Source organism: Mus pahari, chromosome 2 (assembly GCF_900095145.1).
Source record: "Mus pahari chromosome 2, PAHARI_EIJ_v1.1, whole genome shotgun sequence".
NCBI lineage: Eukaryota > Metazoa > Chordata > Mammalia > Rodentia > Muridae > Mus > Mus pahari.
The window spans coordinates 107,644,528-107,659,772 of NC_034591.1; the positions used below are offsets into that span (position 1 = coordinate 107,644,528).

Sequence of the window (15,245 nt, forward strand, 5' to 3'; positions counted from 1 at the left end):
CCCAGAGGAAATAGATTCTGGCTGTGGAGCACATAGGCCCTGAAGCCAGGCAGTCAGGGTGCAAATCCCAGCTCAGCCCTCCCTGGCTGGCGATTCTGTATGGCTTCCTCCTTATATCTGAAATAAGGGATAGAAGCCTGTACTCCTAATTGAAAACACACACCACACACACACACACCACCACCACCACCACCACCACCACACACACACACACAGCTATGTGGCTATTACTGTGCTGACCTTTGAACAGAAAGGAAAAGCAAATCCAGTGAGACTCCCTCCCAGCTTTGTCTGCAGAGGCTCATGAAAGCTCTACAGAGTGCCTTCAGTTCAAACTGAGCTGTCACTGTGTCAAGAGAGACCTTGCACCAAGAGAATAAAATGTGAAGGAAGCCACTTCCATGATGAGCAGAGAAGCTGTGGCCACGTTCACATGGCACATACAAACTCTAAGCCAGTGGCCTCAGAGAGTGTTCCCATGCAGGGTCCCCAAACCAGTCTTCAACTTAGAAGAAGAGAAGATGGTAGGGACCATTTTAACCCAGCAGTCTTGCCATAGAAGGGAAAAGCTGGACAGTGACAGTTGCAACTACTCACTGGGCTTCTGTGGGTGGAGCGGCTCACCCCACCCTACCACCACTCACAGTTGTAGTCTCATTTCATGGGTTAGACAAGGCTCAGAGAAGGGAGGCAACATACCTAATACTGCTTAACCAGAAGGGCTAAAGCGACATACAGAGTAACCATGGTTCCTCAGTTAATGTCATGGGAATGAAAGAACACAGACAGGCAAGCCTGTGGCTGAGCCCATCTTGGGTCAACCTCTCCCAGGTCTGGAGAGCATGCCATCCCTGTTCACACCTGTATTCCAGGATGCAGTGGTCAATCTGATAACAGGGCCAGGTGCTGTGGATCACTCAATAAAGGTACCGCTATCGAAGCCAGAGTTGGGACAGGCCCAGCTGGCACCATGCCATATTTTCCCCATAATTGCCATCAATTTTCTCTCTGCAGCAGCTCCCGCAGTGGATCAGTCAGATCCTCTAAGGCCACAGCAATTAATTCTTGAAGAGCCTTAATGGCCTTTAAAGTCATTAGGATCTGCTTTTGAGGACTCAGGGTAAATCTCACTCAACAGTCTTGAGCCTCCTTTCCCCAGACAAACACACCTCTTCCAGGCCTCCAGCCATGGCACAGTCCCAGCCCACTAAAGCTTGGTGGTTGCCTTGCCTCTGTGCTTACTGGGCGGATATTTCACACGTCATCATCATTCAAAGGAAATTTACAAAAGAGGAAGGAAGAAAACACAGCGGGTCACTGGCAGCTGGGAAGTGCACAGTGCTGACTTGGACAAACTGGACAGCAGACTGGAGGCTCCAGGGTTGGCCAGCCATGGAAGGCCACCCACACCCGCAAAGCCCCTGCCAGGCACTACTGTCATGCTCTATCATTAAAGGGGAAACTGAGGCCCAGAGGGCTGAAGTAACTTGAATTAACTCAAAAGTCAGCTGTGGTTTGAAAGAATTTTTCTCCTGGAGCCATCTTCCTGATGCTCTGAGATGCTCTGAAATGATACTCTAGCATTCCACATCTGCAGAATATAGCCAGGTAAATGTGGCTTTATACATGTGCATGTACATACACACACACACACACACCCTGAGGGACTGTCCAATCCCCTTCACAAACACCCATCTGCCCAGTCATCAGGCTATTCAACCATGCAGCTGTCAGTCTTGTCTGTGTTTTAAGCCAAAGCTGTGTAAATATTAGCACAACTAGTTCATAGTCCGACTTCCTTGAACAAAAACCTGAAGTCCTGGCAGGGGCCTCCAGAGGCCTAGCCCCCATCCCAACATCTGGGCCTGAGTCTCTTGGGCTGCTGTGGTCCACCTACCGCCACTGGGCTCTCTGTTTTTGCTTGTGTTCTTTTAGAAAAGAAAAGGTAAACAATTCTGTGTTGGTTGTTGCTGTGATGTGGGAAAACACGGAAGCATGAGGTAGCCCATGCTATTCAAGGAGCCTTTGCATGCAGAGTAGTGGCCCTGTGGTGACAGAGACTGGGTTAAGTCTCTGGAGCATGCTGGCTCCTATCTGAGTTTAGGGAGCAAGTGAAAGGACTTTAGGCAAGATGCAATAAAGTCCCAAGAAGACTGTATGCAAAGGAGCACATAGCTCAGCCTCTGCAGCATCTTCTAGTCTCTCCAGCCCTTTTCAGGCTTCCTTAGAAACCACATTGTGTGTGCGTGGCCTGGGGGGGGGGGGAGGAGTGGGGGTGGTGCCCATTTGCTCTGTGGCTGATGGGCTGCACCTGAGTAGGGCTCCTTGGTCTCCAGCACACCTGGTACCACTGTGGCTACAGAGCAGCTGTCAAGTGGCAACCCAGAGCCAGAGTCTAGGCAGGAACCCTGCAGCTGGAAGAGGACAGAAATACAATGGAGGCATCCATGAACATGTTAGCTAAAGTGGCAACACTTGGAGGTTCTAATGGAGATAAAAATAAAAAAACCCTTATCCCCTTCAGCTCCAGGGGACAGGAGGTGTCGTCAGAAACTGCTGCCCCATTTCTCATGGTCATGCTGTGACCATGGTCACCCCTAGACTGCTGGCTGCATGGAAACTAAGAACACAGCTACATTCACTGCTGGGCCCCTTCCTGGTCTCTAGGGTAGAGGCTAGTATACATACACCAGGCACTCAATAAACCACAGAACCTTAGTACTAATGAGACTGAAAGTACAAACTCTTTGCTCTCTTGCAATATGAGGGTGTTCGTACCACAGGACAGGAATGCAAAACACTGGATGGGACAGCTGAGGAAGTGTGGAAGGAGTTGAGTACCTGTGGGAACTGATGGTGAACCCCAATCCCAAGCGAAGCCTGCAATTCAACACAGATGGTCCTGCAGCTGCATCTTGCCTGGCTTTGGCCTCAGATGTTTGCAGTACTGGGTTTAGGAAATGGGCCCCCTCCTCACAGTCCACATAAGCTTCAGGCCCAGAACTCCAGGCATGAGGTACTGCAAAATACACTCATGTTCCATTGCAACTGCTAGGCAGGCTTTTGGGAAACTTTTAAACAAAATTAAAAGGCTCTAGGTGGGCTTCCCCCAGAGAGGCCCAGTCTACTTGTCAACAAACCCTCTCAGCTTCACACCCCTGCTCCTGGAGGGGGCTGCAGACAGCTCAGGGACAGCTGTGCTGCCGAGCAAGAGGAAATCAATATTCCTAGCACATACACACACAGTCTCCCTCTCACCATAAACCCAGGCCTAGGGTACTCAGACAGCCTTCCATAGGCCCCTAAAACCAAGACTGGCCAACTTCTCTGAACCATCTGATTCCTTCCTGGACAGGCACAAGCTTTATTCCAACATGTAAACAACACCCACCCTCCCAGCCAGCAGTCCATTCACATCTGTACTTGGTCAAAAACAGCAGCCACAGAAACTCCAGGTACCCGAGCACCAGCCCAAGTGGCCTTCCAGGTGTGTGGTATCTAACCACACACACACACACACACACACACACACACACACACACACACACACTCACCTAGAGCACTCCTTGCTGGAGTCTCCCTGATAGAGTAGATATATGAATGCAGACAAACCCAAGGTTTCCAACAAACAAGACTTGTAGGAGAGGCCCCTAAGCAGTCTGTGCACTGAAATCAGACACAAGACACAGGCAGAACTGGGTAGCCTTCCTGGCACTGACTCCTGGCCATTTGCTGTTTTGCCCTTTACATACACACCGAATCTAGTTTCCCACTCATTCCCACAGAACTCCTGTCCCTACAACCCACTTTTCTCCTTACATGTCCTCACTAACAGAGTCCCGCTTCTGGCAGGCAGGCTAGGCGCCCTGCCCCAACAGTTACACCCATCCTCGCAGCCCCCTTCTGGCACCCACTTGCAAGATCCCCACCGCTGGCAAGCCCACCGTGGCTGGGGCCCATCTCCTCCCGCTGGCCTCCGCCCTCGCCTGGCCTTACCCGCTGTCAAGCTCCAGCTCCAGCAAGGACTGGGTCCTCTCTGAGTTGCAGTGCAGGCACCACATGACGACCGCCACAGGAACGGCCCGGGCCGGCGCACGGGGACCCAGGCCGAGCCGCGGGCCCGCGACTCCCCCGGCGGCCGCCGGACCCTGGGACCGATCCCGGAAAGCCCTTCCGCCCGCCACGCGCCTTCGCCGGTCCCTCCTGCCCTGTGCCTGCAGGTTCACGCGGCCCTAGGCCCGCGAGTCCAATCACCAGCCCGGTGCGACCCTTCGGCTGCCGCCGCCGGCCAGGCGTAGCTCAAGTCCGGCCTGAGGAATGTGGCTGGGGGGGCGGGGCCGCAGGGGCGGAGGTGGGGCTCTTGTGGGGGCGTGGCCAGAGCCGTGAGTTCCGGGAGAAGCGCAGTTTCTGCTCTTGTTCCCATAACATCAGAATCCCAGAATCCCAGACTTGCTGTTCTGGGTGCTGTACTGGGTGTCTTCCCCATTTGTAAGCGCAACAGGTAGAATGCGCTGAAAACCTCAACGTGCGCCAATCCAGAATGGCTTCAGTGTACACAACTTTGCACCCCCAAATAGCGGAGCAACAAGTTCCAGGGCTCTGGTGCGCCTATCCCAAATCTGGAGGAAAGAGAGTTGGTTCTCTCAAAACATATTCACACACCCTTTATGGCCAGGGACGTGCTAGAAGTAATAATGATCAGCATCGTAGAGTACTTTACTGGTAATGGGGCCAGTGGGCAACACTGTATAGTGTTACGCCAGGCCTCATTCACTGATGAGGAGACTGAAGCTGAGGGCCCTTCCTTGCCTTTTCCTCCCCCTCTCCAAGCTCTCACAGCTTGCTGAACTCTTGTGTGTTTAACTTGCTTATAACACATAAGGCAGGCAATGTGCCCAGTACCCACACTGGTGGAATGCACATACACAGAAGACTCGCAGCCTGAACACCCCACCTGCAAGACCATTTCCTGAGGGAGTAGGGAAACTGCGGGAGTCACTAACAAGGGGCATCTTGTACCCATCACTGTTAAAAATACACAAGCTGTTCATGGTGACACAAGTCTGTGTAATTCCAGATCCTAGGGGACTGAGTCAAGAGGAACCTGAGTTCAAGACCAGCCTGGGCTATGTTGTGAGACCTAGATCCATAACACAAACAACAAACAAACAAACAACAAAACCCCAGAGACTCCAGAGTGGGAAGAAATACTTGCATATCAGATCTGACAATACTCTAGGGACTGTCTCCCATAAAGAACTCTTGCTCATCAGTTAGAAGGCTGATTTTCAGCAAAAGGCAAAGGACGAGAATGACATTTCTACAAAGAATATATATCCAGTGGTCAGTGGATGACCCTGAAGGATGCCTGGCACCAGTGGCCCCTAGGAATGAACGTGTGAAGTAATACCATTTCTCATTCACTTTGAAAGGTTCCCATGCACATGGTGGCCACATCTGGCATTTGCTTGGCTAGGGTAAAGCAGGAAGGTGTCAGGAGACCAGACTGTAGTAGCTACATGTGGATAGGCCAGAAGAAAACTCCCAACTCTGTCCAAACTCCCCTCTAAAAATAAGGTGATACTAAATAGAATCAAGAGGATCCCCCAAGCCCAGCTTCAGGAACTTCATGGAAGCATGTTTCAGTCTATCCATTCAGATGCACCAGGAATTCCAGGCACTTCTCAAAGGGCCAGGGCAAGCAGCCAACCAGGCTGGAATTTAGATGGGGTGAGCTTTCCTGTGAGCATGTGGTATGGTGGTGGGGTGACTCCTTGGAAACTAAACTCTATCTTCTGACTTCATCTTCCTGAACACAGTCTGTCTGTCTGTCTGTCTGTCTGTCTGTCTGTCTGTCTGTCTCTCTCTCTCTCTCTCATAACAAATGATAGTGACTGGGAAGGAGGAAAGCCTTGGCTGGGAGACACAGGGAATGCCAATTTTTCTGCAGAAATGACTAGCCTAGACAGAATCAGTCCTTACTCTTGTCATTTAGGCAAATTTATTAGCCCCCAGGGTCTCAGTTTCCTCAGAGTGTTAGCTCATCAGACATCTCTACCCCAGCTGATTCAATATACTGCTTAATTTACCCAGAATTAAGAAGCACGCACTCTGTCCTCATGAAGCCTCAATAAGGAAACACTGCGGTATCCCCTAACATGCTGTTACTGCCCCTAGAAAGGTCATAATGATGGGACATTTTGGATTAGGCCTTGAGAAATAAGTCTGAGCTTCTCTAAGGGATGCAGGCAGCAACAAAGTTGCTAAACATAAAAATGTTTAGTCCCATAGTTTGGGCCTGGGTTTTAGTCCTGAGCGATTGCTTTGGCCTGTTTTACATTCCATAATCCCGACATATTACCATCCTCTTGGCTTCTGACAGTCTCTCTGCTCTCCTTGGCCAGACATGTGACATCCCAAGCTGTCAGGGTGAAGCCCAGCTCCTCTGCACAGCTGGCTGAGGCTCATGTGGCCTGGCTATAGGCCACCTCTCCAGCACTGCCCCATTCCCCCTCCTGCCCGCCTTGCCAACAGTAAGCAATCGTAAGCTTCTTACTGCTAAGCTTTACTCAACCCTAACCCTTGTTCTGCCTGGCTCTTGGCTGAGACTTTGGGGTTCAAATTTCATGTCCCTTCTCCCAGACAGCCATCAGACTATCCCCCTCCATCTTTGACCCCAGTTACTCTAGGAGCCCCCTCCTCACGTGAGTAAGCTATGTTATAGATGAGAGGAAGGGCTGGCCCTATCCTTCCTGAAGCCATCCCTTGGCCTACTCAGGGAACCTGGTTCCCAAGGTACCTAGCAGCTACACATATCGAAAGGTTTGCCTGAGATCTAGACTCAGAATGCTGTCTTGTCTTTTCTTAATAAAGTTTATTATAAGGGAGTCATGCTCATTCACTCAGTCAGGTCTTGCACTAACTAGCTAAAGTGTTGCAAAGGAGGCATGTCTTCTGTAAAGTTAACCAGTCCTTCCCAAAAGGATCTCAAGTCTCCCAGGAGACTCACAGTGGCCCTAGTCACTTAGAAAAATCTGTCCACCCACCCACCCAACCATACCTAGTACCTGGGCAGGAACTGCCAAAGTAGAATGCAAACACTGTGGTGGAAGATGCAAGGAAATCAACGGGCTAGATCAGGTAGTCTATGCACGTGAGCGCCTAATCCTTATTCTCAGAAATGGATCCTGCAATGCTGCTTGACCCATCTGTGGAAGCCCACACTAAACAGACAGTGACCATGGCACTGTAATGCTCTAGCAGAGATGGCAGTGACTACATGGAGCATTAAAGGACAAAGGCCATAAAACATGCTGTGTTTAGTCAGATGGGACATGGAACACGCTTCCACAGCACCAAAGTCACATGACACTGAGATTGTGCTTGCTTTCGGCTACGCAGGGCTTGGGACACGCTGGGAAAGCACTCTGCCACTGAGCCACACCATGGCCCTCCCAGGTCGTTGTTTACAAGAGACACAAGCAAGAGTTTGCCATGGGAAGGGAGCCTGGGGGTCCCAGAAAGTCCTGGTCCCTCTGCACCAGAAGCCTGACTGGGACGGCGGTGGGAAAGAGGAAGAGACTTACACTGTCTGAGCTCTGATAGGTTTAAAAACATTAATATTTACTGTATGTACATATGAGTGAAGGTGCATGTAGAGACCAGGAGAGGGCACTGGATCCCCTGAAGCTAACATTGCAGGTAAGCTACGTACCACCTGACATGCATGCTGGGAAATGAACTCAGGTCCTGTGAAAGAACAGTACGGGCTCTTAACACCGAGCCATCTCTCCAGCCTAGTTTTAAATTTTGAAAGTTTAAATCATGTTTATTATTCTGTAAAACCCTAGCAGGGCAAAGAACTCAGTCAGCAAAGGACTGGAGTAATGCTTAGTGACCTCAAGGAAGATTTTTTTAAGCCCACCAGAGTTGGCCCACGGAGGCCCCAATTCTAGCTGGCACTTGAGTAAGCTCTAGGACTGCAGTGAGGCCCTGACCTGGCTGTATCTTGCAGGTGTCCAGGAAGATCACCTGGACTGTCTTCATAAGACTCAAGCTGTCCCCTTCCTGTCTGTTAATCATTAACATGTGACTGACCACTCAGCTGGAAACTTCCTATCACAGCCAGGCTCTGTGAGGAAGGGGAAGCTGAGTGGCCTCTCCTGAGGCCAAACCCTCATGTATGAGCAGGGAAACTTAGGTACAAATGGATTGCTGTAGGGCACCCAGGACTGTGTAGGCATGTACTAGACACACTGTCAGTGATATAGGCACATTGCCTTGGTAGCAGTCAGGGACCTGGACAGTAGGGCAGATAACCCAGAGTAGATGGCTCTAAAATCCTCCATTCTAACTCAGTATGGAGTGGCACTTAGGCATGTGACTTGGTGGCAGTGAAGAAGGTATACAGAGCCAGGCTGCATCGCTGCAGCTATGGTCTCAGCTCCTTAGAAGGTTGATGCAGGAAGATGGCCTGCACCTTCGAATCTGAGCCCAGCCTGAGCCATGAAATGTGACCCCATTTCAAAACCAAACAAATACAAATCACCCAAAATAGGGAGACAGACAACAGAAACAGACCTGGATGTCTAAGTATGACCTCTTAGGGAGGCAGGCAATGCGTTCTCCAGGACAGAAACACTCACAGGTAAACCAAGGTCTTTCTAACAGGAGCCAACTTCCCAGTTCAGAATTTGAGCTAGTTTTCACAGAAGAAACCTACATATGGGACCTGGATGAACTTGAGAATAAGAGGAACCTCAGAGGCTCTTGCTCTGCAGCCTGCTGTCCTGTCCAGATGAACTGGGCCTGATGTCCTAGAACCCAGGGGATGGGCTTGTGGTTTCCAAGGTACAGCCATACGAACTATCAGTCTTTGTCCAAGGGCAAAGGAAATGGCTCAAGGCCAGTCTTCCTGCTGGATGAAGGGCCCAACAGCTTGAGGAAATGCAGCCATCCGCTACCCAGCTACCTCGTTCAGCCACCAGCTGTCCATGATACACACACACACACACACACACACACACACACACACACACACACGCACACACACAGTGCCTCACATTTCAATTCTAGCACCCATAACCTCAGCAAACAAGCAAATGTACTCCTCACTTTAACTCCTTGTCCTAGCCTGTTTCTCCTGAGGGAGTGACTGAAGGAAGCTACACCAGGTCTTCAGGGAAGGTATGGGATGATCTCAGGGCCTCCTCCCAGCCCCCTATGTTCCTCATGCCCATAGCATTTTCAGCACAAAGGTACCTGTGAAGTGTAGTAGTGACCCTACTGCGCATAGCCAGGGCCAAGACAAGGGTGCCCCCTGGAGCCTGAAAGCTCCTTCCTCCCTCCACCCTTACCTCTTGCCACGCAGCAAGAACTCAAAAGCAGCCAGCATGCTAAGTGAATAAGCACCCTTTCTTCCCACAGTGAGGATGCTCATAGCTTGGGGCCTAATAGCGTTGGTATGGTCCAAAGCACCAATAGTTTAGTGTGTGCTCTTGGATCTTGGATAGGTTGTCCAATCTCTTTCCTTCCTCCCCACTTCTCCTCTTGGCTCCCAATTATGATCTTAACCATGAAGCTGGACCCCCCAGGTGCTAATTAGATGCAGGTCCTGGACTAAGTGTACCATGATCCAGAAGAAAGAGATTTGGGCTTGGCAGAGTTAAGAGCAAAAGTGAGTGAAGAATTTGAACCCAGGGCTGGTGTCCTGTTTCTGTGCTTGCTAAATGTTCTATTAAGTCTTCATAGCTAGGCTCTGGAAGCTCTTTCAGGGGACTGCCTCCCTCTGGTTGATTATCATATAGAGATAGGTCAAACTCCTACTCCGTCCCATGCACTGTGGTCATGGACAATCCCTAATCAGTGTCAGCTTCCTCCTCTGTAGCATGACAACCTGCACCTCAGAGTCTCATTAAAAACTCAGAAGTTGCAACCCCCCACCCTCAATGCCTGGGTGCTTTGCCCATATGTAGTCTGCTCCCTTTTCTTTACACTGCCACATTACCCTGCTTCGGCCCATCAGAGAGGGCAGCAGAGAAGAACAAGGGCACCTGGTAGCCAGCCCTGCCAGGCCATCCTGGAAACTCAGTTGGAGTCTCAACAGAGGTCACCCTTACCTTTTCCTTCATGTCCCAGCTGCTAGTACCTCTCCATGTTTTCTTTAATATGTGGGTCCTCAGGTCAAGCTAACACTCTGAGGACCTAGGGGTGAGCATTTCCAGGGAGCTGGGACCAAGGATGAGTTCAGTTTGGGTGGGAGATGAATGAACAGGAGACCTCAAAGACAGCACCCATATGCTCATATGCTCAAACTGCCAGGGGACCTCTAGTACTTCAGCATTAAGGTTCATAAGACGGAGGGAGATTACTACAAAAAGGAAGATTACTATAAGCGTAGGGCCGTGAACACGATCCTATGTCAAAAACAGAAGAATGAAGGAATGAGTTCACCCTGGTCCATAATCACCTTGCTTAGCACTTGTGTACTGGTGGTCACTTCCACCAGAGTGATATTCTGAAACTGTTGGCTCACCTCTGTTCCTGGGCTATATAGTAGGTGATCAATAAACATTGCTGAGAGATTCCTTCACCCTTCTGTACTCCAAAGATTCTAGAAAAGCCAGGTGAAGCAAAAACTGCTTGTCCTGTGTGTAGTGTACTGGGAGGGCCCAACATGAAAGGAAGCCTGCTGGTTGAAGCTTATAAACAAGACAAAATACACTGAAACCATGGTCACTGTTGGCATGGATTTTTTTCCATCCAGCTCTACCTAAACAAGGGTTTGCCTGCCTATTAAAGCAGGCAGAGAAATAGAGGGAATCTAGAAAAACCTATCTGGAACGCTGCAAGGGTTTGCCCTCCTGCAGACCATTCCACTTGATTTTCCCACTGCAGATCAGGCCCGTTTATTCCTAAGCAATGAATTCACTGCCAAGAGCAGCTGGCTGGGTGGTGCCAGGCCTGGGACTGGCGGCCTCAGCTTAATGAATAGATGTGTTCCTTTATAACAAGGGCTGGGGCGCCTGCCTGGCAAATGGATGCCATTAAGGGCTCCTGAGACACCAGCCACTCTTAAGTGGGTTAACATTCCCCCTGCAATCTTCTCTATATAATTGATTTAAACAACACCTTCTTTTGTTCCAACGGGGAGGAAGACTTCGACCAGTGTGACCCCAGCCCAGTGGCTGTGAATGACTGAGGCGGGATCCTAGAAGGGTGGAGACACATTTGACAAGAACCTGAAACATTATCTCCAGCATTATCTCCACCTGTTGCAAGGCAGGCCCATCCTAGGCCTCTCAGAATGCAGATACAGGCCTGCCCTCAGGAGGCATAGGCTTGCCTGGGTGAGAGGAGTGGAGGTTTTGGTGTCAGCCAGCTCTTTGAGTTCACATATTCCTGACGGCAATTCTAAAACATGGGGCTTGTTTTCCTGTTTGATCACAGAGGCTTTGGCACCCTGATGGTGAGTTTTTCCCTAAGAAAGACATTTGTAAGTGATGGAGCCCACCTTAAGTCAGTAAGGTGAATGACACATGCATGCTGGGTGGCAGGCAGCAGTAGGATGTAGCTCATCCCCAGGTGAATGTTCCTTACAGTCACACGGCAGCTGCCCAGCTACCACAAGGATCATCTTTTTTTCGAAAGCCTGTTTAACAGCTCTCCTCAAGCAGCCCTTGGCACGAAGTGCATGTTCACATGTTACAAAACCAACGGGAACAGACATTGCTGCAGGAGCCTGCTCTGTCTTGTATCGGCTGGAGATGGGCAAGTGGAGAGAATCCGGCTGACAGAAGGCTGCTCATCAACCATTCGAAAAGAAAGCTGCTCTCTACACCTGTTAGGGGTTGACCTTTGAGAAACCTTGCTAAATGAAGAGGAAGCAGAAGAACGCTACATTGAGAGAAAGGAGTGTTGGAGGTGTGGCTTGGAGGTGTAGCATTAGCTTAGCATGCACAAGGCTGGATGTTCCATATACCGCATGGCACAAAGAAAACAGAAAGGAGGAGGTGTGTGCATGCGTGGGTATGCACCCTGGACAGTGGTCACCCTTGGTGAGGAGGATGTGGCACAGGCTGGGGCTGCACACTCACGTGCGTGCTTTAATAGCCTTAGCTGCAGAGCATATAGTAATGCTACTATGCATTTAATCAAGAAAGGTAACTAAACTTTTCTTGGTCTCAAAGCAACCAGAAGGGTTGTGAGGGGCGTGGAAGGAGAGTGACTCCTCCAAGTGTCCCCTGGTATGGAGTCTGTAGCCCACCTGGAAGCTCACCTGTGGCCTGGATTTTACACTGTCAGCACTCTGCTCTGTAAATCTGAGCACACACCACATGCTTTAAGAATTGGTACAGTCGGACTGGTGAGATGGCTCAGTGGGTAAGAGCACCCAACTGCTCTTCCGAAGGTCAGGAGTTCAAATCCCAGCAACCACATGGTGGCTCATAACCATCTGTAACAAGATCTGACGCCCTCTTCTGGAGTGTCTNAAGACAGCTACAGTGTACTTACATATAATAAATAAATAAATCTTAAAAAAAAAAAAAAAAAGAATTGATATAGTCAAGTATGGTCAAAGACAAAGGGTTGTCCAAGGCAAGTGAGGTTGTGCCCTAGCCCCTGCTGCCCACTGCAGGCCAAGCCTAGAAGTAGCAGTCAGGGCCCCAGAAGTACTGGTGCCCTAGGCAGTACTGGTTTGACCCAATGCTGTCCCTGAAACTCTCTCAGCATCCTCTCTTCAGTTTATGGAGAAACTGACACCTAGGAAACCAAATTAATTGCTTCAAGCCAGTCTGGCAGAGCTAGAATTTAACCATAGGCCTGCTGCTGGCTAAGGAGAAATCTCAGAGCCTTGCAAGCATGTGGGCCTTGGGCTAGTTGAGAGAGCTACCTAGAATACACTAAGGGGCCTCTCAGATCCTGTGGCCAGCGTCTTCCAAGTGTCACAACCCACACGCCCTTCTGGTCTCTACCAATTTTTCATCGTCAACTGTAATTTATGTTTAACAGCAAAGACATCAAGGGCTGGGCCCCTGGTGTGCTGGGTAGGGAATTTATACTACCCAGCACATAGCGTTTGCTCAGCATACCAGCCACCAGCTGTGCCACCTCAGAGACTATTTCCCTGGTTACTAGTAATTCACACTGAGTACACCATACAGTCAGGAGAGGGGCTGGGCTTGCTGGGTTGTCTTCCTGACTCCCATGCCATTCCATGCTTTGAGGACACTAAGAGGAGCTTAACAACTGAGCCATCCTGGCTAACTAGCCTGCCACCCATACATCCCATAGGCCATGGACAATGGCTACTTTCCATTACTTGCATTTTCTCTTTTTGAGGTCAGTCAGCTACACACTGTTGTTCCTAGGGTGCTCCTGTGTGTGGCTGAGCTGAGAAATGAACAAGCAGAGCCAGCACTACTACCACCCTGCGCATGCCTTCTAAGGTGAGTATGCCCCCAGGAGACCAGGGTAACTCTGACTCTCCTAATACTGGAGGAACTGAGGCAAAACACCTGAAAAAGACCCCAGGTCACACAGTACAAGTAGTACCCAATAACCTAAGAGCCACAAGTACCTCCGTGGCAGGGCTGGGACTGCCTGGGGCTTATGGCTGCAGGCTGACCAATTAATGTCTGAACAAGCAAGAGTGGCCTCAGGAGGCATGGGGGATGGGATAGGCTCAGTGGAGGGGCATCAGCTTGGGACCCCTTTGAAGGAGCTGCCCTCTTTCTAAAGGGCTTATAGTGCCTAGAAGGCATGGGCCAAGTATGTCTCTGCAGCATCTCAACTTATGATTAAAAGAATAATAAATGTTTGTTATGTATTATATATTTATATAAATTGTATAAATATATAATTATAAATTATAAAATAAATTAATATAATGCAATATAAATATATAAAGATACATAAATGTAAACAAAGCCAACAGGAAATTGAAGCTATGGCTCTAGGGCAAGACACTTAACAGTGTGTGGGGGGACTGTGTTCTGCAAGCAGTGCTGGATTGGGCACACAGGTTCTAGAGGAGCAAGCCGGTATATGTGGGACACTGGGACCAAAGCTCTGCTGCAGGACAAAGCTCTTTTGGAAAATGGTGGGAATACCAAGACAGGAGATGAAGTAAGGCAAAACAAGCAGTGTCACTACCTCCAGCCTCGAAGCCTGCCCTTTGTGTGTGCTGGGGCTCAAAGCTAGGATTCTTCCTTTTTTGCTACAGCAGATTCGTTTCGGGTGAGCTTCGACCATAGAAAAGCACAGGTGGGAGTCAGCACAGTAAGGGAACAAACAAAGCCACACAGCCAGTCCGAGGGCTGCTCCGGGGTGAGGCTGTATAGGGTACAGCCAGAGAGGCATCCGGCACCTGCCAGCTCCGCCTTTGATTCCTGGCTCTGCCATTTTATAGCTGTGCAACTTGGGCAAATTAAGGTCCTCTCTGAACTTCAAGCCCTCTCCACATAGAATATAATGATGTCTATGTCCTAGGGCCAAGTGAGAAACAGCAGGCTGTATAAGGTGTCAGACACTGTCTGATCTCATCGCCACAGTCCATGTTGAAAAGTGGGGGGCTGAGGAACTGGGCTGTGGCTCAGCAGCAGAGTACTTGCTTAGCATGGGTGAAGTCCTTGGCCCAACTCCAACAAGGCAAAATAAAGATGAGGGGAATAATGTTTATATATACTTGCTTGTATAAACATGAAGGTTGAATAAGACATGAGAAGTTGAGCCATGACAAGCAAAGTTTAGAAGAAAGGGGCCAGGCAGCTGGAAACAAGCGTTGCTATAGTCCCCAACGTGGAGGAAGAAGGGAAAGGGACAACCCCCAGTGTCCTCTGGTATATTTTGAGTACTTAACCATGTAAATAAACATTACGTAAGTGAGAGACACAAGGCTTGAGTCTCATGTAGAGCTGCTCTTTATATTTGAGGGGAACTACTAAGTGCTATCTGGAATTCTCCATGTCCTCTTCATGCTCAAGATGCCAGGCCCAGAAGAACCAGGAACCAACTCTGGACAGTAACCCCCAACCACTGATCATGAGGTGGCAGCCTCATCAGAACCCAGAGCTCACCACAAGGGTAGAGGCCTGGGACGTCAGACTTCAGACCTGCTCTCACCCTTCCTAGTGTCTGTATCTGATCTCAGATGGCCTGCAGAATCTCCTACACATAAAGAGATGCTGAGACTCCAGGCCAGCAGCTGCCACTTGGGGGTGGCTCTGAGTCAAAATGGCCTGGCA

At 49.8% G+C, this 15,245-nt stretch overlaps 1 protein-coding gene across 10 annotated transcripts in view; it reads right to left on the reverse strand.

Moving 5' to 3' along the window:
• Positions 1-15,245, reverse strand: part of Iqsec1 (IQ motif and Sec7 domain 1) — a 329,946-nt gene that overhangs the window by 50,673 nt on the left and 264,028 nt on the right. Inside the window, exon 1 of one of the 10 annotated variants that reach the window (XM_021191778.2) lies at positions 3,997-4,316. The exons of 8 other annotated variants lie outside the window; for them this stretch is intronic. In XM_021191778.2, coding sequence (XP_021047437.1) covers positions 3,997-4,061 — 65 coding nt within the window. In that variant the 5' untranslated portion in view covers positions 4,062-4,316. Of the gene's footprint in view, positions 1-3,996; positions 4,317-15,245 lie in introns of those variants that run through there. One more of the 10 variants, XM_021191776.2, reaches the window with a different exon arrangement.